We start from the raw sequence: 24,568 nt of genomic DNA, 5'->3' as shown, positions 1-24,568 counted from the left end.
TGCAGAAAGTATCCTCTAATATTTTAGATATTCCTTTCTCCCTGTCTCTCTCTCATAGGTAAGAAATTAAAAGGTGTTGAAACAAAGTCAAATAAAAAATGAGGTTCCTCAGGATTCATGACCTGAGATCATAAAAGATTGACTATCTTTTCACTGTATTTGTAATGACAACACTTAACTGGGACATGTGATGCACCATTACTTTTCTCTTCTAACTTAAACAAAAATCTGGGTTTCACGTAAACAAATAGTTCTTTCTTGTAGTGCTTAAAAGGAAAGAAACCAAAGAAGAATAAGAAAAAACCCACAACATTGAAGACTTTCTTAGGACCTTTAGAATATAATGTTTTTCATATTTACCATTCAATTTTCTTGTTTGGCAGAAGTCATTGAAGTTGGAAACAGTAGTTTGTAATTGCATAAATAGAATTTTTGGGACATTTTCAGTGTGTAGATTTTCTCCCCGACGTTACTTGGCTTACAGTGGCCTCTAGTGCTGAAGCTCTGAACAGCCAGTGCCTGCAGTAAAACAAGGGAATTTGAGGTTTTTTGACCTTTAATTTTCAATTATAATGTTTGTCTTTACTTTCCAGAGTTCATTCTTATTTATCCAGGCAATAGATAATTCAGAAAATATTTCATAAATATATCTGCTAGGAGATAAGGTTTAATGACAGGTAATAGTTATTGATAGAATACCCAAGGTGATGAGTCTCTGTTAATGTAATATGATATTACCCAAAGTATCTATCAAGTTGATTTGTAATGCTCAGCTAAAAAATCCTCATATATATCAATGCTGGCAATTTTTCTTTGTTTCTTTTTGATTTGTTCTGAATAATTCAAAATATTTAGTAATTCAATTTCCCTTTATGATCTGGGCTTTGAAAGTGAAAAGTTTATCTACCTGTAATTCAGTTTGTTTTCTTGTGGAAAATCCTCTCTTAGAAGAATGCAATGTTTTGCTTTCCCTGCTACAGTAACACTTGCCCTTAGATGCAAAATTAGATAGAAGTAATAATTACCCAGTTTTAATTACCTCAGGGTATATAGTTAAAGGTCAGAACTCTTGCTAGAACACGTTGTAAAACTGCTGTCTCATTTATTGTCCTCACTTTCAGTTTGCAGAATTGGAGCAGTCAGTATGTCAACAAAGTTGAGATGTATACTCCCTAAATTCTGAAGATTGCAAATTTTGTTATGACTTGCTAAATTTTCCTTCATATCTGCTGAGTTTTATACGCCTTAAATATAAAAATGTTCATAGCATGGACAAGCGTGTGCTTTTCTGACAAAGTGAGAAAAATAAAATCTACCCATTTTTAAAAAATGTTATAAAAAACTACAAAGTTTACCTCTTGAAGAGAGGACATTAATTTCTGTCAGCTGCTGTTGCACAGACTGCTCCCTGAGATGAGCCCTCATCACTGGCATGTACCTGGAGGGATTTGAATGAGGGACAACTCATGTCTTGCAGTCTATTCCTCCACTCTTGAGCCAAACACAGATGCTCTGTGAGAATTCTGTGAGAATTTTTCCTCTGTGCTGTGGGCACAGATGTGAATGAACAGCTACCTAACAAGTGTATGAGCAGAGGATTCTGTATTCCCTTAGTTCATCTTTTCTAGAAAAAAATAATTGATGGTGTGCAATGGAGGTAGACAAGGTTGTGTTTGATCCTGCATGGCTGTGCAGACAGGGAGTGCTGAGGAAGCCGCTCCCATCACTTCTAACACATTGGCAGAACTCAGTGAAAGGACTGGAGTAACACAACACCAATGAACGAGTAGCTGGATTCTGTGACAGCTTTCTCTGCTGCTGCATTCCTGGCATCTTCATGATTTAATGGCCCCTTATTATTCTAGTAGATGCTGTCGATGATGTTGATTTCCCTTCCATGACACTTTTTGGCTTGAAGTGCTATCCAGTTTTCAAATTTCCATTTAATATTTCAGAAAACAGGATAAAAATGTAGCAGCAAATACAGTAAAGTTTTAAAAAATAAACTGGATTGAAAGGCTTCCTTGGGTGGAGCAAAACTTATAAAATGCTGTTTTGGAAGTGCAACACAGTTTTAGAAGGAGATTCTGTCATAGTTTCCCCTCTCAGAAAATACATAACCCATCCAAGAGGAATTAATAAAAATACTCCTGACAGAACATTAAACAGCATTGCTCAGGGAGTGATCTCTGCCCTAACTCAGGCATCTAGTTCTCTTCTGGACAGCTTCATTTATGGTGCCTGGCCTCCAGCCACTGCTCTAGGAGGTTGCAGATCTACTGTAGGTCCTATTCATATCTGTTCATGCTGGGAGGATGTCTCAAACAAATTCGGATATCTCAGATGTCACTCAGTTTAGAGGCCTGTGTTACTCCCAAAATAGCTGTAATAATTCAGTATGGTAGTGCTGAATCAAATTTATAATCTTGTTTCATTAGTTCAGATGGTGTGGGTTTAAGCATTTCCTAACTGTTAAACAGTCAGGAAAATACTGCTCGATCTGTTCTTGTATTTGTAAGAAGCCTAAAAGTCCCCAGAAAGGTCATGAAACGTGAGAGGGTTTTTGTGCTATAGAGGATGTAAAAAGAATCTTTCACTGAAGCTACAAGATCACCATCATTTTTCAAGTTGGACATATTTCCTTACAGTCAGAAACACACATCCTACCTACAGCAGAGCACAATGGGAACCACAGTGGGTTAGCTCTGGTACCAAGGCTAAGCAAGCAGTGCTGCCTGGCTCTGCTCTGTTCTGTGCCTGTCCCACATGTCCCAGTGCAGTGCCTTGTTGTGCAGGATAGATGTAGACTTCTGAAACTACAGCTTCATTCTTAAGAAACTGAAAATTTGGCTTGTAATATCTATTCTAAAATATGAGGCTATAATCTGTGAGAGAAGGGCAGGGGAACAGGAATTGCCATGTTCTGTGGTTCTACGGCAACAACTTTGCTTTAAGCTCCTATCCTCTGTAGCAAGCAGGGGGACAGAATGCAGACAGTTTGTTAAATGTTTTCTTGTTTGCAGCTGTTTGGTGTCTGAGGCAGGGAGATGTTCCTAATATTGGCAAGAGTCCAGTCAAACAAAAACTAAACCCAAAACAACCCCCTCTCCCCTCAACAAAAACCTCAAATAAACCAATCAAAAAAAACCCAAAAACCAACAAACAAAAACACACACACAAAAAAAGGAAGCAAATGAAATTCAGAATAAGGAGAAAACCCAGTAAATTACAATATCAATAACTGTTTGAACTATCTTTCTTGTTGATGTTTTATCATGTGCTCTCATTTGTCCTTTAAGAGCAAAAAACTTCATATTGAACTGATCAGGCATAACATATTACTTACATAATTATATTTCCTGGTGTCCTGGGTTGAAAAATGTAACCAAAAAATGTGTATTCTATTTTCATCTGTCGAAGTCGGTTGGGAGATATTGTTCTTTATCCCTTGTAACTCTAGGGGTAGAAAGAGGGCAAATGCCTTCTGTTAATGGGACACCTGATAACACCAGATAAGGCAGTGCCTCCTTATCTCTTCCTCCACCCATCCTCCTCCGAGGGACATCACCTGTGAATGGGCCATTTAAGGCCTCTCACATGACTGATAACATTACCTCCTTCCATTGTGAGATGCTCCACCCAGCGGGAGGAGCCAAAGCCTTTTTACCGGGATAAAACCAGCAATCCCAAACACCAAGGGAGCCTGTTTCCACTGGATTCCCAGAGGACGACTGGACCCGTTTCTTGAGGATCATCTCTACTTCAACGGAGCCACAACTGTCACTCTGGGAGGACTTACTTCGGGCTGCTTCCAACACCCTGACCAACAGGGTGTCAGGTTTGCATTCTGACTCTGACAGTGGTCCTTTGTACTATTGCATTTGTCTTATTTTATTTTTATTTTATTTTTATCTTTCTTGTTGTTTGTTCTCTCTCTATTAAATTGTATTTCTGACTTGGAGTCTCACTGGTTTTGCTTTCAAACCAGTACATATTTTTGGTGCCCAACATGAGGCACAAGAGCTCCTGAGAAAAGTCAGAATTACAATTTTCTTTTTTTTTTTTGAAGGAGACACCTGTTTGCTGTGATACTCAGCATGCTTACATGGGTGTTGTACCTAGCTCTCTATATTTTTCTGCACATGGAGCACTATCTGCTGGTCTTAATGCTCCTGTTTAGACCAGGGTATGGTATCAAATTTGCTTTATTGGTGTATTATGTCTATTGCATGAAAACATCCGAGGCAATGAACATCATTCGGAATATATATTCAATTTTTTTTGCCTGTCCTAGTCTAGGATGGTACGTCTGGGGCCTCTACAATCACACCCAGCCGCTGTGGGGTGGGGAAAAGAATGATTTTTTCCAGCCTTTCAGGCCTCACACAGCAGTTCTTGAAAATATCGAGTTCTCTCTGGATGCCAAGGACAGCATAGGGTTGTTGTGGGTTCTGCTTTGTCTTCTCTGCACTGCCTGCAACATGCTTGGAAACAAAGCGCTACATGGTGTGGTGCAGCGTCTTCTTGAGGAAGATGACAAAAGAAGCAAAGCAACAGCGTCCGCAACTACGCAGGCTGTAACAGAAGAGAAAGGAGCCAAAAGCAAAGCAACAGCATCCACGTTCACACAGGCTGCCACAGAGGAGAAAGGAAACAAATGCGCCATCAGCATCTCCACACAAACCATCACTGAACCGGAACCGCTTAAACCGGTAGCAGTTGCCCCTGTTCAGAAGAAGAAATCAAAGAGCAAATCAGTCCGCATAGTGACTGACGAGGATGCAGCAGGACCTTTGCACCCAGCAGAAGAGACAGAGCCAGAGATCATCACTCGCTCTCTATCCCTGGGTGAGCTGCGTGACCTGCGGAGGGAATTCACCCGCCAGACGAACGAGTCCATCCTGACCTGGCTGCTCCGCATCTGGGACGCTGCAGCCAATGACACCATTCTGAATGAAAGCCAGGCCAGACAACTGGGATCGCTGTCCCAGGATGTGGTCATTGACCAGGGCATTGGGAGAACCCAAGGAACTCTCAGCCTCTGGCGGCGACTGCTGAAAAGTGTGAAGGACAGATAGCTTTGTAAAGAAGACCTCCAGGTGCACCAAGGAAAATGGAGCATAATGGAACAAGGTATCCGGTGCCTGAGGGAATTGGCTGTACCGGAGATCATTTTTTCAGAAGACAAGAGATTTCCTAAAAGCACAGATGGTGTCCAGTGCACATCGCAGATGTGGTTGAGATTCACACAGCTTGGACCAGAGACGTACTCCTGTTACCTGGCAACACTGCAATGGAGGGAAGGCGAGGACAGGATGGGCGTCTTGGTCAATAAACTAAGAATTTACGAGGACACTGTCACCGCCCCATTGTGTACCCATGTCTCGTCTGTGGAAACAAGGCTGGCTGAGCAAGTCAGGAGCTTGATTGAAGAGGGCCATCAGAAACTGAAAAAAGAAATTAAGGAAGAAATTTACCACATCTCACCAGAACCAACAAGAGTTTTTGCCATTAGAAGCAGGCGTCCCCTGCCAGGGAGAGAGGCTACGCTCCATGAGGTAACCTTTGGTCTTTTCTTCGGGAGCATGGAGAATACATGAGTAAATGGGATGGAAAACTGACCCATTCCTTAGCAGCCTGGGTATGTGAACTGAAAAGAGGGACACCTACCACGAGAAGCTTGTCCAGAGTCAACGCTGCTCCGGTCTCTCATGCACAGAACTCCAGACAGTATAGGAATGATGATGTGACTGATCCTCTTGAAGGGACCTCAGAAACATATTTACAGGAAGAAAGCAACATGCAGCATGACCAGGAACAGGGGGGCCCTGCTTCTAGCCAGGTAGAGGGAAGAGACAATTGGATCTGTTGGATTGTGTGGATCCGATGGCCTGGCACATCCGACCCACAAAAATATACAGCTTTGGTTGACACTGGCTCCCAATGCACCCTGATGCCATCAAGGTATGTAAGAACAGAATCCATTTCTATTTCTGGAGTGACAGGAGCATCCCAGCAGCTGACTGTATTGGAGGCCGAAGTGAGTTTAACTGGGAATGGGTGGCAAAAACACCCCATCGCGACTGGTCCAAAGGCCCCATGCATCCTCCACATAGACTATCTCAGAAATGGATATTTCAAGGATCCAAAAAGATATCGTTGGGCTTTTGGGATAGCTGCTATAGAGACAGAAGATATCAGACCACTGAATACCTTGCCTGGTCTCTCAGACAACCCCTCTGCTGTGGGACTGCTGAAAGTTGAAGAACAACAGGTACCAATTGCCACAGCAACTGTACACTGTCGGCAATACCGCACTGACAGAGACTCTGTGATTCCTATCCATGAGATGATTTGTAAACTGGAGAGCCAAGGGGTGGTCAGCAACGCTCGTTCTCCTTTCAACAGCCCTATATGGCCAGTGCGTAAGTCCAGTGGAGAATGGAGACTGACAGTGGATTACCGTGGTCTGAATGAGGTCACACCACCATTGAGCGCTGCCATGCAGGACATGTTGGAGCTTCAGTACGAGCTGGAATCCAAGGCAGCAAAGTGGTACGTGACCATCGATATTGCCAATGCCTTCTTCTCCATTCCTTTGGCAGCAGAGTGCAGGCCCCAGTTTGCCTTCACCTGGAGGAGTGTGCAGTACACCTGGAAACGACTGCCCCAGGGGTGGAAGCACAGCCCCACCATCTGCCATGGACTGATCCAGGCTGCACTGGAAAAAAGCAAAGCTCCCAAACATCTACAGTACATCGATGAAATCATTGTGTGGGGGAACACAGCAGAAGTCATCGAGAAAGGAGAGAAGATTATCCAGATTCTGCTGAAAGCTGGTTTTGCCATTAGGCGAAGTAACGTGAAGGGACCAGCTCAAGACATCCAGTTTCTGGGAGTAAAGTGGCAAGATGGACGTTGCCAGATCCCAACAGAGGTAATCAACAAGATCACTGCCATGTCCCCCCCAACCAACAAGAAGGAAACACAAGCTTTCCTGGGTGCCATAGGCTTCTGGAGAATGCACATTCCTGAGTACAGCCAGATTGTGAGCCCTCTCTACCTGGTTACCTGCAAGAAGAATGATTTCCACTGGGGCCCTGAACAGCAACAAGCCTTTGCCCAGATCAAGCAGGAGATTGCTCATGCAGTAGCCCTTGGCTCATTCAGGATGGGACCAGAGGTGAAGAACATGGTCTACTCTGCAGCCGGGAACCACAGTCTGTCCTGGAGCAGCTGGGAACCACGGTCTGTCCTGGAGCCTTTGGCAGACGGTACCAGGTGAGACTCGGGGTCAACCACTGGGATTCTGGAGCCGAAGCTACAGAGGATCTGAAGCCAACTACGCTCCAACAGAGAAGGAAATCTTGGCAGCCTATAAAAGAGTTCAAGTGGCCTCAGAAGTGATTGGGACTGAAACGCAGCTACTTCTGGCACCCCGACTATGAGTGCTGGGGTGGATTTTCAAAGGAAAGGTTCCTTCCACACATCACGCCACCGACACGGCATGGAGCAAATGGATTGCCCTCATTACACAGTGTGCCCGTATTGGAAACCCGAATCGCCCTGGGATTCTGGGAATTATAACAAACTGGCCTGAAGGTGAGAATTTTGGATTATCTTCTGAAGAAGAAGAGGAGCAAGTGACACGTGCAGAGGAAGCCCCACCATATAATGAGCTAACTGTGACTGAAAGACGACATGCCCTCTTCACTGATGGTTCCTGTCGAATTGTAGGTGCTTACTGGAAATGGAAAGCTGCAGTATAGAGTCCCACATGACGAGCTGCCCAAGCTACTGAGGGACAAGGTGGATCGAGTCAGGTAGCAGAGATTAAAGCTGTCCAGATGGCTTTGGATATTGCTGGACGAGAGAAGTGGCCGAGGCTCTATCTCTACACCAACTTCTGGATGGTAGCTAATGCCCTGTGGGGATGGCTGAATTGCTGGAAAAAGGCCAACTGACAGCGCAGAGGGAAGCCCATCTGGGCTGCTGAGATTTGGCAGGACATTGCCACCCAGGTAGAGAAACTGACCATGAAGGTTCGACACATGGATGCGCACGTGCCCAAGAGTCGGCCTAAGGAAGAGCATCGCAACAACGAGCAGGTGGACAAAGCTGCCAAGGTGAAAGTATCACTGGTGGATCTAGACTGACAGCACAAGGGAGAATTATTCCTGGCTCGTTGGGCCCATGATGCTTCTGGTCATCAGGGAAGACATGCAACATACCGATGGGCCCATTATCAAGGGGTAGACCTTACTATGGCCAATATCTCACAGGTCATCCACAACTGTGAGACCTGCATTGCAATCAAGCAGGCCAAGCGGGTGAAGCCTCAGTGGTACGGTGGACGATGGTTGAGGTACAGGTATGGGGAGGACTGTCAAATTGACTACATCACCCTTCCCCAAACCCACCAAGGCAAGTGCTATGTACTGACCATGGTGGAAGCCACCACTGGATGATTGGAAACCAACCCTGTGCCTCACGCTACTGCCTGGAACACCATCCTGGGCTTGGAAAAGCAAGTCCTGTGGAGACATGGAACCTCTAAGAGAATCGAGTCAGACAATGGGACCCATTTCAAGAACGGCCTTATAAACACCTGGGCCAGAGAACATGGCATTGAATGGATATATCACATCCCTTATCATGCACCAGCTGCCGGGAAGGTAGAACAATGCAACAGACTACTAAAGAATACCCCAAAGGCACTTGGTAGAGAGATCCTCAAGAATTGGGAAGTGAACTCAGCCAAAGCCACCTGGATGGTGAATACTCGAGGATCCATCAACCGAGGTGGACCTGCCCAGTCCAAACCCTTGCACACAGTGGATAGAGATAAAGTCCCGGTGGTTCACACGAAGGGTATGTTAGGAAAGACTGGATTAATCCCACCTCAGGCAAAGGCAGACCCATCTGTGGGATTGTTTTTGCTCAACGACCCGGTTATACTTGGTGGGTAATTCAGAAATATGGGGAAACATCTTGTGTGCCACAGGGAAACCTAATCTTAAGTGAGAATTGTGTATAAGGTTTCATTGTGTATGTACATATATATTAGAGTATATTGATTTGGATATGATACAGATGATAATAGAATAAGGGGTGGATAATATCCTGGGTTGAAAAATGTAACCAAAAAATGTGTATTCTATTTTCATCTGTCAAAGTTGGTTGGGAGATATTGTTCTTTATCCCTTGTAACTCTAGGGGTAGAAAGAGGGCAAATGCCTTCTGTTAATGGGACACCTGATAACACCAGATAAGGCAGTGCCTCCTTATCTCTTCCTCCACCCATCCTCCTCCGAGGGACATCACCTGTGAATGGGCCATTTAAGGCCTCTCACATGACTGATAACATTACCTCCTTCCATTGTGAGATGCTCCACCCAGCGGGAGGAGCCAAAGCCTTTTTACCGGGATAAAACCAGCAATCCCAAACACCAAGGGAGCCTGTTTCCACTGGATTCCCAGAGGACGACTGGACCCGTTTCTTGAGGATCATCTCTACTTCAACGGAGCCACAACTGTCACTCTGGGAGGACTTACTTCGGGCTGCTTTCAACACCCTGACTAACAGGGTGTCAGGTTTGCATTCTGACTCTGACAGTGGTCCTTTGTACTATTGCATTTGTCTTATTTTATTTTTATTTTATTTTTATCTTTCTTGTTGTTTGTTCTCTCTCTAATAAATTGTATTTCTGACTTGGAGTCTCACTGGTTTTGCTTTCAAACCAGTACACCTGGTTTTATTCCTTCATTTACCTATTAAGAGAAAAACCATTCTTTTTAAAGAGTAAGGATTTGGTCATTACCATTATGAACTCTTGGCTGAAATGTGGCTCCTCTCAATATAATAGTGCAATTGGTCATGTTTAGTGTGGGTGGAGTCCGTGAAGTTAAATTCAAAGTGTCTCTTCATGAAAGCATAGAAAAATTTCAATCTTGCTGATTCTTTCAGGTTGCTCTAAAATGATCAATCAATAATATCTACATATTTTTAAATGCAGATAAAACTATCTGCATTTTAATTTATTTATAAAAATTACATCTAAATTTGTGAGTCTCTATATTTTGTTCAAGCTCATTTGCACTTGGTGTTTTTATCAAGTACTGTAAGAGATTATTTGCTCTTGATGAGAAACCAAAACAAAATTACTCTGTTTGCATTGAAATCTTCATACATGTAAAGTAAAAAAGCCTGCGCCTACCTTTTGGAAATATGATGCATTTTGGAAACAATCCTTTTTTTCTCTTAAATAAAATTTTTATCTGTTCATTTTCATTGGGTTCTAATAACTTTTATGTATTTCTTGTACGCCTTATTCACCTATACACTAAAGCTAATTCATATTTAAATTCTGAACTTTCTGAGCAGTTACAAAGAAGCTCTAAGGCTCCACATCCATCATTCAACTGTGCACAAATAGAGATGATTTATGCTGAAACAATGGTTTTGACAAAAGGCATGTATTTCCTGCCAAAGGCTTGCCTCAAGATCAGGCTTTGAAGTACAAGACTGTCTCTGGTAGCAGCAGCTTTCTCCTAGCCCAGTCTTTTGCAGAGGAAGGCCTGCTCATGAACTACACAGCAAACAAGGTAGCAAGCTTTGCAGCGGTGTTTAGTATTGAGCTGGCTCTCCAGGTGCCACTTTATGGTCAAAGCTGACACTAGTGTGAAACAAAAGAGTTTTGCACTCAGTCACTGATTACATATGTGCTTGAGCTGATCCTCTCCTATCACTTGCAAATGGTGTCATTAAATCCTGTGGAGGTGTCACCACTGAAATGTGGGTACCCGTACAGCCACTGTCTTGCTGCCCACAGGAACCTTTCCAGTGCCTACCAAAAGGCTGTCATACTGCTTAAGCCGCATTCCTTTGTCTTTAACTTGAAAAATATGAACTATGTTCAAGTCTCTCTAGTTATAAAAGAGAATTTATATAAGAAAACTCAGAATGATGGAGTTATATTCATATGGTGTAGTACTTCTCTCTCAGCTTGATTAACCTGCTTGGGGCATTAAAAGGCACTCAGCCTGAATGAGACTGGGCATCTGTGAAAAGAAAACACAAAATTGCTCTGAACAAGCTTCTTCATCCTTTTTCTCCCTCCACTCAGAGTGTGGTGGTCGGTTGAAAGCCGAGCTGAAGCCCAAGGACCTGTACTCGCATGTTCAGTTTGGTGATAACAACTACCCGGTTCAGGCAGACTGTGACTGGCTGCTGGTGGCTGAGCACGGCTCTCGCGTCGAGCTGATGTTCCAGACTTTCGAGGTTGAGGAAGAGGCAGACTGTGGCTACGATTACGTGGAGCTTTTTGATGGTCATGATAAGACAGCAGACAGGCTTGGTCGATTTTGTGGATCTGGGGTAAGTAAACAGGTATAAACCTTTTTATTTTTCATTTCTATAAAAGATTAGGAACGGCAGGGGAGAGGAAGGTAAGGGTCATGAGATTCAGTTACTACACCTTATTTTGAAGGTACTTGTCACTGAGGACACGGAAAGAACCACACGAGAACATGCTGGTGAGCGAAGCAGGAAAAGGGACCAGTTTCTTTACAAAACTCAGTTTTATACATTTCTTATGGTGCTCGTGGATTGGAGGATGGAATTCCACCTCTCAATCCACATTGGTCAAGCCAACTGTCAATCAACTTTCTCCTCCCACCTAGAAATATGTAAACAATGAAAGATAGTTAGCAAAACATGGCCATTGTTTATAGTAGAAAGTGTGATAAAGTAAAATTTCTGACTCCAATATGAAGAACATTACAGAAGGCTTAGAAAAGTCTTCAGAACCAGGGTGACATGTCACCCTTTTTATCTTTAAAACAAGAAAAAACAGAAAAAGAAAAATGAACAATTTTTACAATGGAAAAAACTGTACAGAGTCCAGTGATTATCCGTGGAGGAATCTTCAGAGCGATCACTCGCGTCGTCTGCGTCCGAGTCATCGCCTGAGGATTCATCCATTTGATGACCTTCAGTCTGGTCACAGACTCCACCTCGCCTGTCGGCCGGATTCTGCCTCTGCTGTCGCAGGTCAGGACGGACACACTTTGAAGGTACCCAGCGTGCCCCAGTATCTGTGGACACACACGCATACCCACGTCCCATAACAATCAGATCATAGGGTCCTTCCCATTGTTTGGTGACTAAATTCCAGACCCAAACCTTCGCTCGAGGCTGATGCGTGTCGTCTGAAGCCTGCAACGAGAGGAGGTGGTTTACAATCACAGGGTTACTTGAGTTCTGCGGAACTGTAAGGTAATTGATGGTGTACAAAGCCTAGGCCAAGCGACTGTGTGGTGTTTCACCCTGCATTCCCTGTTTTTGTTTCTGGAGAACGTGCTTGAGTGTACCATGAGCACGCTCTACGATTGCCTGTCCTGTTGGAGAATGAGGGATGCCAGAGTTGTGGTTCACATCCCACGACTGTAGGAACTGCCGTACCTGTTGAGAGGCATAAACAGGACCATTGTCGGGTTTCACAACAGAAGGCATGCCTAGTACAGCAAAAGCCTGCCTCCAGTGGGCAATGGCATTGCGAGCCTTCTCCCCAGTGTGAGCCGAGGCCCACATCGCAGAGGAGAATGTGTCCACTGTGACATGCACATATTTGAGCCGGCCAAACTCGGTGACCTGGGTGACATTGGTCTGCCAAAGCTCCAAGGCCTTAAGGCCCCTGGGGTTAACCCCTGCCGGCAACGGCGCACCAAGGGCATGACAGTCATCACAAGAGTCGACAATGTCACGAGCCTCAGTGGCCGTCAGGTGAAACTGCTTCTGCAGCGTATGTGCATTTTGGTGGAAAAACCCATGCGATGCCTTGGCCTGCACGAGTGTGTCAGGCTGAGGAGCAACTCACGCTGGGTTAGCCAACTTGTCAGCCCTCGCGTTACCTTCTGCTACGAAGCCTGGCAAATTTGTGTTACTTCGTACATGCAGAACATAATAGGGATGAACCCTGGACTGAATTGCACACCACAAGGTCTTCAGCAAATGAAACAAGGCAGGGTTACTGACCTCCTTCAAAACTGAATACCCTAATTGCTGTGCAATGTCGGCAACATAAGCTGAGTCCGTGACCAGATTGAAGGGTGTCTGAGAAAATTTTTCGAATGCCATGACGGCAGCCCTTAGTTCAACCAGTTGGGCTGACCCATCCTCATGGCCTTCCAAAACCTGCCATTCGGATCCATCCTTCCAGGTAACAATGGCTTTTCCTGTTTTGCCTGAACCGTCAGTGAAGCTGGTGGGTCCTTGCACTGGCTCTTGGCTGTTTTTGGGTCGTAATGAAAATCGAGTATTTTTTGCCACTTGCAATAGCTTGTGGCTGGGCAGATGATAAGTGATCTGCCCTGAAAAACCCTCTAAAGCACTTTGCAGCGAAACATTGTTCACATAACTCAAATCAAATTCCTCCCTCTGAACTGGGAGTATGATTTCTGAGGGATCTGCACCCATCAATTGCAAACAGCGTTGCCAGCACTTGATTATCAAGTGTGCAATCAATTCAAAGAACGCAGTCGCCATCTTATGCGGCTGATGAGGCAGGAAAACCCATTCCAAGACATGTAAAGGATCCATCCAATCATCATTCCATTGGCCAATGATACCTGTAGGATGTAAATCAGGAGTGGTGATGAACACAGTGACATCAGTGGAAGGTTCAATGCGGTATATCTGGCAAGCTGAAACAGCTTGCTGCACCTCCTCCAGCACTTTTTGTGCCTCGGGGGTCAATTGACGAGGTGACTTTAAATCAGTGTCCCCTTTCAACAATTCAAACAAGGGAGACAGTTGTGCGGTGGTCAGTCCCAAGTAAGGATGTAACCAAGTGATGACACCTACCAGCTTCTGAGCATCATTCAGTGTCTTCACCGATTGCACAAATTGCACCTCCTGGTGACGGATTGTCCGTTCCAGAATTTTGACACCCAAATATTTCCAGGGAGGTTGTTGTTGTACCTTTTCTGGAGCCACCTGCAGTCCATGTGAATGCAGAGCATCCAACAGCTGAGGCTGTATCCTCAGCAGCTCATCCTGGGTGTACGCAGCCACCAAAATGTCGTCCATATAATGATAGACGTGAGCATCAGGAAACTGCTTGCGAATTCCAGACAAGGCACGGGCCACATACCATTGGCATAATACCGGGGAAATTAGCATTCCTTGAGGCAAAAATTTCCATTGATATCTCTGTGCTGGTTCAGCATTGTTTATTGTTGGTACTGTGAAGGCAAATTTTGGTCTGTCATCAGGATGCAGAGGGATCATAAAAAAACAATCCTTCAGATCCACAATGAGGACCGGCCAGTCCACGGGAAGCATGGTAGGCGATGGCATGCCCGCCTGCAATGTCCCCATGCCTTCCATCACGGCATTGATTTTTTGGAGGTCTTGTAGGAACCTCCATTTCCCAGACTTCTTTTTGATGCAAAAGACAGGAGTGTTCCAGGGACTGGTAGATGGTTCCAGATGCCCCTGGTCCAACTGTTCCTGTACAAGTTCATGAAGGGCAACTAGCTTGTCATGAGAGAGGGGCCACTGATTCTCCCAGATGGGTTTGTCCACCAGCCACCGTAAAGGAGGCGTGGGACACTGCGCCCTTCATCACAGTGGCCCCCATTAAAAATCTGTACTAATTCGTACCCCCCACGCGGCCAAAACATCCCTCCCCCAGAGGTTCTTAGCAGTCTCTGTAACATGAGGCCAAATCATGGCCGTCTGTCCCTCCGGGTTGGTGACGACCACGGGATTCTGGCTCACGTAGCATTGCTTCGTTCCTCCTAAGCCCGTGATAGGTGTCTGTACCAGGCTCAAAGGCCACTGCGGGGGCCAAGCTGCCAGGGAGAAAATGCTCACGTCGGCCCCGGTATCCAGGAGGCCGCGAAGGTGAATCTCCGACGGCGTTGCACCAGCCATGGTCACGGTACACACCATCTCAGGACGGTCTTTGGTCAGGACAGCGGTCCAGTGGACTTGAGGCGGCCCAGTAGAGCCGAAGCCGCTGTCACCTCGTGACCGGTCCTCCCTCCTGGAAACAGAAGACTTAAAAGGAACAAGTTGAGCAATACGGGTGCCTTTTGGAATAGTCAAAGGGGGGGTGGGTGTGGAGACCATCGCATGAATCTGCCCTGAGAAATCGGCATCAATGAGTCCCCTGTGCACAATGATACCCTGAATGATAGCACTAGACCTCTCCATGAGGAAAGCATTCATGCCATCACCCAAAGGACCAAAGGCATCCAAGGGGACCCTGTGTATCTTGTCCGAGTCTATGACAACAGATTCGGCTGTGCAGACGTCAACACCTGCTGAACTGCGGGTGCTGGCTGCAAGCCTGCTAAGCAGACCTCCATCGGTTCGGGTGGGGGCAGAGACTCTTGTGTCTGAGCACGTCTCTGCTTTGCGCTCCGTTTCACATTTTCCAACGCCAGAAGGGGATGGCCATTAACATGCACCATTGCCTTGCAATTATTTGCGTAGTGATTTGGTTTTCCACATCGAGCGCACAGAAACAAGGGGGTCGTGGTTTTCTGCACTTTCTTCCCCTGTTTTTTCCTGGTTTGGCTACTGCCCTACTGTTGCAGCCTGCCCTGAGGGACTATCCAAGCAGGCTGCATCACAGTAGCCATGGCTGGTTGTAGAGCCATAGCCAGAGGCGGCTGCACAGCAGCCGCCAAGGCAACAAACTTGCGGCTACGTGTGCCTATCTTTGCACAGGCTTCCGCCATCTGAGGGATGGACGGATCACCAGGAAGTGCGTTGATGATCCTCCTGCAATCAGTATTGCAGTTGCCTCGGGCCAGGTGCTTAAGTAATAGCTTCCTAGCCTCGGGATCACCGACCTGCTTTTCTACCGCAGCAGTCATCCTTCCTGCAAAATGCAGGAAAGGCTCATCAACTCCCTGGACAACTGTCACAAACAATTCCTCTGGAGCAGCCATTGCTATGGTCTGAACCAGAGCTGCCATGCCTACCTGCTGGCACTGCTCAAGCACCAAGGGCTCAAACCCAACTTGTCCATTGGCATCGGCATAATTTCCAATGCCCAGCAGCTTATCGGTATTAGCCGTGCGCCTGACATCAGTTGGGCCTAGTGTGGTATTTTGCTCCACTGTGCTGATTGCTAGCTGATTCGATTTCAACTCGAAAATGTCGTATTCGACAGGTGGAAATAGAGCACCAGCTAGACTTCGGATGTCCTAAGGCGTTAATAGATGACCATTGAAAAACTGGAGCATCTGCATTACTTCACCAAACCCCAGGCCATATTTCCCCACCCTATCACGAAGCTCCATCAGGGCTTTCCAATGCAAAGGCTGGTGGGTGTTATGGGTAACACCTGTTAGGACAGGGAAAGCCTGGAGACCTCCTGGTAGGGTGGCAGCACCTGCCACATCCCGTCCCGTGGGGTCCACAGGGACAGAGGCAGACACTTAGCTGGGGGCCAGCTGAACGCCAGACACCGGAGGTCCAGCAGAGTCAGCAACAACATCAGCAGAGCTAAAGAGCCTCTTTTCAGACTCCGGAGGACGATGTGTACACATGCATTCCTCCACTTCCTCCATCTTGACTCTAACCTCCCCCCAAAATCGCTCCTGGTTCTTCGGCTGCACTGTGACATTACAAGGGGGGAGTGTCCAGGTGGAGGATCCCAGAGCGCGGGGTCTCTTGGCCCTGGGAAGGGCCGGCCGGACCCCAGCTGCGTCCCCACCCGCGCTGAAGTTAAAAGCTGCAGCGCCTGCTCCCATCGCAGGCGCAGCGCCGGTGGGAGGCTGCAGGGGCGGGCCCGCTGGCGCTGCCGCAGCCCCAGCAGTGTCTGCGGCCGCCGGCAGGCTAGTAGCAGCGGCCGCCGCAACACGGGTACAAGGCTCGTCGACAGGCGTAGGTTCCGACGGAGCCCCCGAGCCCTGTGCAGGGGGATTGCAATGTGCTGGGACGGGTGCGGCTGGCGGAGCTATCGCTCTGCTGTGCACCGTGGTCAAGGGCGCCTGCGCACTCAGCGCAGGGGGGGAGCGGGGGGCGGCCGGTGCCCGCGGGGCTGCGTCCCCGTCGTGCGCCGCTATCAACAGCACAGGCGCCGTCCGCGCTGGGGGACAGCAGGGAGCCGGCAGTGGCACGGTTCGCGGGACTGCACCCTCGCCGCGCACCGTGGTCAGCACCACAGGCGCGGCCGGTGCAGGGGGAGGGGAACCCAGGAAGGGAGCGGGGATCGGCGCCGCTCCGCCCTTGCCCGAGCCAGCCGCCGCCCTGTCCGGGATCCCACTGAGTAAAGTTTCACCGAGGCCCCGCCGGCCAATAGCAGGCGGCAGCCCCCCCGAAAGGGAATGCACGGACTGCCCACCCAAAAGGGCGGGGGCCGGCGAAAAGCCGACACAGACCCCGCCTCCAGCGGCGTCCGCCCCCTGCAAGCTCTGCAGAAGCGGCGCAGGGGCGCCCAAGGCGCCACCCTCGGCGCCCAAGTGGGGCGGCACGGAGGGCAGCTCCACCTCTGACGTATCCAGAGGATACGTCGTGGAAGTTCCGCAGTTCGGGCAGAGCATGGTAATGGAATCATGCTCGACAAGGGGTGGGGGCCGCGGCGTGGGTTCCTCCCCACCCGTCAATGCTGGGGAAGCTTGAATGAAAGGCTCCCCCACCCCCGCTCGCCGGCGCCGTGGCGCAGGAATGGGCGGTGCCGGCCGTGACGACTGCGGGGCCCCGCCCCCTCGCTGTTCGAGCGGCCGGGGCGGGCTCAGGCCTCCCTTGTCCCCCAAAAATTGGAAATCTGAATCGGAGAGGGACAAATCTTCCAGCGCAGCAGCCGGAGGGGGAGGAAAAGAATCCTCCGACCTCGGAGACGGGGGATCGAGCTCGGACGGGAATCCCACATCCGACACCGCGGCCGCGCCCCTTTGCGGCCTCCCACCTACCACCGGGGAGGGGGCGTCGCTCCGAGAATCTGCCGCGATCTCCGAGCTAGCGGGATTCATTTCCCGGAAAAAGAGATCAATCTTTCGCCACACAACTAACAACCTGGCTGCCTCCAGCGTGAGGGCAGAGGAGAGAAAGTCCATGAGGCACTCCCCCAAACTGCGCCACACCTCCCCAGAAAATGCCTCTGCCGGATCGCAAAAGAAGCCACGCCCCCGGGCCCATTCAAACAAACCCTGAAGTTCTGCCCAGGAGACAGGAACGTGCTTTCATTCCATAATAGATTTCCAGACATCCAAAGCTATGGAGTCCTCTTTCAAGACCACACCGAAAGGCATTGTGCAGTAGAAAAAGGGGGTAAACCCGCCAAACGACAGAGCCACAGAGCCTAGGCAAGGAATGAAAGGCACAACAGAGCTCACCCAGACAGTCCTACCACACACACCGGGGTCACCAGATGTCACTGAGGACACGGAAAGAACCACACGAGGACACGCTGGTGAGCGAAGCAGGAAAAGGGACCAGTTTATTTACAAAACTCAGTTTTATACATTTCCTATGGGGCCTGTGGATTGGAGGATGGAATTCCACCTCTCAGTCCACATTGGTCAAGCCAACTGTCAATCAACTTTCTCCTCCCACCTAGAAATATGTAAACAATGTAAGAGCAAAACATGGCCAGTGTTTATAGTAGAAAGTGTGATAAAGTAAAATTTCTGACTCCAATATGAAGAACATTATAGAAGGCTTAGAAAAGTCTTCAAAACCAGGGTGACAGGTACTGGATTATCTAGTTCAGATTTTAATGTACAAATTTGCAGGCTTGTGGTACAATCACTCTCTTGAAATATTCTCATCAATAAATATTCTTACCTATTTTTTTGACCAAAGTACTGTAATGTTATGTTAAGCTTTAAGTAGCTGGCAGTGGCGTGTTTATCAGCCCACAAAGAAATGTTAGCAGCTTTTTTTCCTTACATAGAGGGAGATGCACCAGTGTTGAAAGTTATCACATTAAAGTTCTTTGAATTGTAAAGAAGACACATTTTACAGTAGGAGGGGCAGCTGGGAAGTATTTATAGTATGCTCATCAACTTTTAAATATTATTTTAGGAAAAAAACATGCTCCTAACTTGAGTGATTAATATGGGCCTTCTAGAAAACTCTGAAATCCTATATGTATTCTGACACATTTTAACTGTGGGACATGGAGGAAATTAGCCAGATGACACCTTAAAAATGCTGTATCCTGTTTCTCATTTTAGATTTGCATTGGTCTGCTGGCTGCCTGCCTTGTCAAAACTGGTGCAATGATCCCACAAGTCCTCACCTATTCCTTATATGTGTGCCAGTGCAAGCACACTTTCGTACATATACTCTTTGTCCAGATAAAAGGCTTCAAAGACTCTACATGAGATGACAGGAGATCTTAAGTAATTATGTGTCACTTTTTTCAGCCTCTGAGCTGGAGCAAACATCTTAGTCATTCAGACAAGTTAGCTGTAAACTGGCTTAAATCCTTTTAGTGCATTTTTGAACACTAATTAATGATGCACAAAAGATGCTTCCACTTGAGCTATAGGGGATTTATTCTAAGGGAGATGCTACAACTCAGTCTAAAATTTACTCATTTACACAAAACAGTATTTTTCTTTGCAAGTTACTGTATTTTACAAGTAGAAGGGCAGCAAACAAGAAAATGGGCTGAATTATTTTCTTGTTTTGGGGGCTTGGGGTGGAATAGTTGAGTATTGGTGATGGTGGTTTGGTTCTGATAAGATATAAAGGAATGGCTTCAGATACCACATAGGATAGATATAATTAAATAAAAAAACCTATTGAAATTAAAAAGTAAAATGATCCAAACTGGAGTGGGAAAAATATGTATGTTAGTACATATTACCGCCTTCTCAAATTTAGAAAGAGGATTTGGTAGTTCAGCTGATATTTCTGATCAGTGTGCTTCAATAATAAAATAGGACATCATGAGTGCTGTGAAGAATAAGATAGAAAGCAGGTATTGGCCTCTATTGTTTATCTAAATTTAGAATATTGTATATGGTCCTGCCCAGTCACTTTATTGCTCCAGCAAAACTAGAGAAAAACTAGGAGTTTAGGTTATTTCCTCAGTCTGCCTCTAAAATTCCTAGCCTTTAACTGAGAGCACTGAAAAAAGGGACTCTGGGGTTAGAGACGGAGTGGAAACGCAGGTCCAATCAATATGATTAATAACATACGTTCTCCTCTTTATTCTCGAAATGGCTGGTTTTATACAGTGCAGAATAGTTTACAGTTGCAGGTGCATTTCTATTGGCATTCGGCGTGAACAAGTATGTACACTATTTCAGTTTAAGGCAGCTACCGTATCTTCACTCTATTTGCCCCATGAAGTCTGTGCCCACACCTTAACCCAATTTCTAACTGTGCCACAAAGCTTATCTACTTCTACGCAGGCCAAAATCTGAGGCCTAGCAGGCCCAAAACTGAGGCCCAGTTTGGGATAGCTCAAATCTCATTCCACAGCACATTGTGCCCACGATCTCTAAGAAATTTGGTTACAGAGCACAGTGAATAGAACTATTCTGTCTGATGATGTCGAGATGGCATCATATGACACACAGTGGAATTACACGATGGAGTGTAGCAGGAAGAGAGAAATATTCATAAGGAAAAAAAATAGTGAATGAATATGTGGAGTGGACAGATAATTTTTTTCTTTTCGTTCATTTATTTTAGCCACCAGAAGAAATTTATTCATCAGGGGAATCTCTTTTACTTCACTTTCACACTGATGATACAATCAACAAAAAAGGATTTCATATACGACACAGAAGTATAAAATATCCAGATAGCATACACACCAAAAAATAACACAAGAACCTCTATGCCAGAAAAGAAGAGTGAGAAAGAACGCACAGTGAAAAGGAAGGAAGGCGTCATTTTTTTTTTTAAAAACTGAAGTTATTAGCACAAATGTTTAATATAAGTTCAGTTGAAATGCTGACTTGTAAGACCAGAGACTGAAATAAATAAACGAAGAAAATCACCTTCCCCAGTGGAATAGTCAAGATGATGATGTGCAGGCTCCGTACTTGACTGTCTCTACAGAGCTTGTGGAAGGACTTTGCATGCAGGGAGAATATAAAAGCTTTTGTTCATGGTCCAGTATTTGCTAGAACCACGTGTGGATTCAATCAGTTTCATTCAGGGGAAGTGACCCTGCAGACCATTCTTCCTTCTGACAATTATATAGTGTCTAGGAGGAAAAGAAACTCTTTTAGGTCACACACTCAAAATGCTGTCTTTCTACCTAGTTGCTTTGACTTTGAATCCTGCGTATGGCGTGTACAAGGATTTGAAAGAAGATATAAAATGGGAAGGCCTTCCTGCATTGTTCTATATTTTTTACAAATTTACCTGTCATGTCAGGTTATCAGTGTTTTGAAACTGGAAAATCCTACTTCTGAAACATAACTGATCTATAGAGTATTTTGTTTTACTAATGACTGAGAAGTCTGAACTGTTACATCAGTCATCACTAGTGACCAATCACCAGCAGACTGAATTGTAATGGTATAAGCATCTGAAAATGTTTGTCTTACTGGTTAAGTAAGCTATCTCTGATGATGTGCTCTTATTTTGCACTGAATCTAGAAAGAGACTGAAATGAAAACCTGTTCTGAATCAAAATCTGTATCCATAAGAAAGAGAAATGGTCAAGGATCATCTGAAACTCTTCCTACTGAATTTGTTTTCAGCAGTACATTTGAAACCACTGCTAAGCTTTATTTCTTTGGACCTTTTTGTGAATGAGCTATTTGCCTGATTCAGTTACTGAGAAATGAAGCTGCAGTAGTGTCAAAAAGACAAGTTTCCCAAAGAGGTTTCTGTTAGGTTTTGTTTTTTTTTTTTTCCTTAAGAGTAAGACTATCCATGATGGCGAAAAAAGCAAAACAAAACAACAGACCCAGGATTTTTTTGATATCAAGTGTGAATTCCTATGGTGCTATTCCATGAACATTAAAAAACAAACCAAGAAGTTTTAGACTTTTGAGCCAACCGTTTGCAGATCATGAATGTTTCACTGTACCTGGCTGCATGTGGAGAAGGAAGGTTTTATTGCTCCGATGGAAAGCGGATTGCAATGGCAGTGCTATTCCTGTGGAACAACTACTATTATTGCCTTAGAATCCTCGCACACAATCAGACAGATCTTCCTGTAGATACACTTCTAAATTGATAAATAATTTGACAACTCGAGCATCTTAGCATACACTAACAAAAGGATCTTCAAGCAAAAGCCCCATCTGCAGAGAGAGATCATCTGCTGTAAATACAGTGACCTGCTTTTGATGTAGAATATGTTACATTTAGAACTGAGATATTCTATGTGCATTAGGCCATATATGGCTCTAGTCATAATGTATATACATTATGTAAGTATTGTATGAATGAGTGCTCCAGGAGAGTGAGAGGTATAGGTGAATATGGAATTGTTAATTTATGTGCCAAGTTCTATCAGGACCCTGTTTGACTGTAGCAACTTTTCTTTAAAGGCTTCATAGACAGATAACAAGGACTTCTAGTTTGCAAGAATCAAATTTAAATAAATATTATGTTTCACTTACAAGAAATATTATTTTGATATCCTTTGATATAAGTTGCTACTCAAATTAGCTTAGTTTTTGTTTCCTTCTATGAACATACATTGGCACTAATAAATCTGACCTTTTTTTATAAAAATAAAAACTGAATGTCTGTATAGGTATCTTGGTTTGTTTTAACAGTCCTGTTATTGCTCATATATATTTTTTCTTTTTAGATAGCTGATTTGTGTGAAGTTCCAAAACTCAATAATTTCTGTTTTTATAATGCTGCTCTACTGTCTTTCTGGCTCACTTTTCAGCTTGTTTGATCAAGAAAGTAACTACAAACATTTTCTCAAAGTTCTTTTACTACACAATTCAGTCATATTATTAAAGTTAAAAAATAAAATGTGGATTCTTTATGCTGTTACATAATTTATCAGCTGGGTAGAATTCCTGTGCTTGAATTTGTGAAAGGAAAACCAAGCAGCAGCAGAAGCAGTGTCTCCCTGGCATGGTTAATCAAAAGGAGATGGGAAAGTCTGAGGCTGAGAGCAAATGCAAGTTTTCATGCTATCCTCTTTTCCACTTTTCTGGTCTCCCCTTAATATTATCTCTGTGTTTGCTAAAGTCTTCCTTTTCTCTAAATTGGCTTTCTTATTCCCCTCAGGATTACTCTAATAACGACAGGGTTGAGCCAAGATCATTGTTTTTGGAAAGGTTTCTTTTGTTGTGGTTGATTCATACAAGCCTGTTGCTGTGAGCCTCGCCAGAAAAAGACACACGGAGCCCGGAGTTTGGGGAGATCAGAGAGCAGCAGGGAGAATCCTCCTGCTTTGTTTATTACTTCCTATTATATACTTCTAGCAAGGTGACCATAGATTGGAGAGTGGCATTCCCACCTCTCACCCACATTGGTCAAGGAGGCTGTCGTTCAACCTCCCCTTCTCTTGGAGAAGGAATTCAAAACAATGACAATATTTACAAAACACGATCTCCTGTTTACATGAACGAGTGTGAGAAGGTGCACACTTCTACTTTAGTATGAACGCTCAGCAAACTAGGAAAATCTCGTGGTGACATCTCACCCTTTTAACTGTTACAAAAAAGAAAGCAAAAAAAGAAAAATAAACAATTGTACAACGGATAAAAAAAAACCAGTACAAAGTTCACCAACCTTCATTTTGGTCATGGTGTGAAGGTTGCTTGTTGGCCTGATTCTGCCTTTGCCATGCAGGGCTTCACCCTGAATCCCCTTGCAGTAACCTGCTCAAAGTACCCCGAGCATGTTCTACAATGGTTTGACCAGACAACCCTCATTTTCCAAATTTCTGTATGATACAAAGGCAGGAGCATTCCAGGAAAAAAAAAAAAAATCACTCAAAGTTCTGTCCCAAACCGCACCCCCAAACCACGTGCACATTCCCCACAAAGGTCACAATGGCTACAGTAACATAAAAATGAACCATCGAAAACAGTTCCTCTGAGTCCACGATTAACACAGCCTGCTGGCTCACAGCATCATGCTGTTCCACCCCATCCTGCAACAGGCAGCTCCACAGGATCCAAAGCCACTATGGAGGCCACGCAGAAAAGGAGAGGATGACCAAATCCGTGTCCATGTCAATCAGATCTCGAAGAGGCATCTCTGATGGGTGGCACCAGGGTGGCACAGAGTACACAAGGTTTCAGGATCAGACAGGATCACAGTCAAGTGCACTTGAGGCAGCTCAGCAGATTTGAAGCGGCTGCCTTCACGACAGCGCTCCTTGAACCTGAGGACAGAAAACTTAAAAAACACAAATTGAGCAATTTGAATTTTTCTCAAAGAATGCGACATGGGAGGTGGGTGTGGGAACCACTTTGCACAAGTGTGCACTTTGCAAGAGTCCAAAATGACCATTGCTACTGTGGTGACATCAACACCTCCTGAAGTGCAGATTCTGGCTGCAAGCCAGCCACACAAACTTGCTCTTGCTCCAGGGCTTGGGAAACTGTTTCATTCCCCAGACGTCTTCGGCGCTTTCTCCGCTTCCGATTTTTCAGGCTT

General features: G+C 45.5%; 2 protein-coding genes across 3 annotated transcripts in view; one reads left to right on the top strand and one right to left on the bottom strand.

Moving 5' to 3' along the window:
* The window catches only part of TLL1 (tolloid like 1), a 141,753-nt gene extending 119,072 nt beyond the window's left edge, over positions 1-22,681 (top strand). For both annotated transcript variants that reach the window (XM_063424242.1, XM_063424243.1), the window contains 2 exons: positions 11,127-11,377; positions 20,669-22,681. In XM_063424242.1, the coding sequence (XP_063280312.1) occupies positions 11,127-11,377; positions 20,669-20,803 (386 nt within the window). In that variant the 3' untranslated portion in view covers positions 20,804-22,681. The remainder of the gene's footprint in view (positions 1-11,126; positions 11,378-20,668) is intronic.
* On the bottom strand, positions 11,802-18,366 carry LOC134564935 (skin secretory protein xP2-like). The gene is made up of 2 exons (XM_063424244.1): positions 13,865-18,366; positions 11,802-12,217 (listed from the first exon to the last, which is right to left on the bottom strand). The coding sequence occupies exon 1, from the start codon at positions 18,073-18,075 to the stop codon at positions 16,456-16,458; it is 1,620 nt and encodes a 539-aa protein (XP_063280314.1). The 5' UTR covers positions 18,076-18,366; the 3' UTR covers positions 11,802-12,217; positions 13,865-16,455.
* Positions 22,682-24,568: the final 1,887 nt, after the last annotated feature.

Source organism: Prinia subflava, assembly GCF_021018805.1.
Source record: "Prinia subflava isolate CZ2003 ecotype Zambia chromosome W unlocalized genomic scaffold, Cam_Psub_1.2 scaffold_2cwr_NEW, whole genome shotgun sequence".
NCBI classification, from domain to species: domain Eukaryota; kingdom Metazoa; phylum Chordata; class Aves; order Passeriformes; family Cisticolidae; genus Prinia; species Prinia subflava.
The sequence above is the reverse complement of the archived record's forward strand: the minus strand, read 5'-3'. Positions and strand labels throughout refer to the sequence as shown.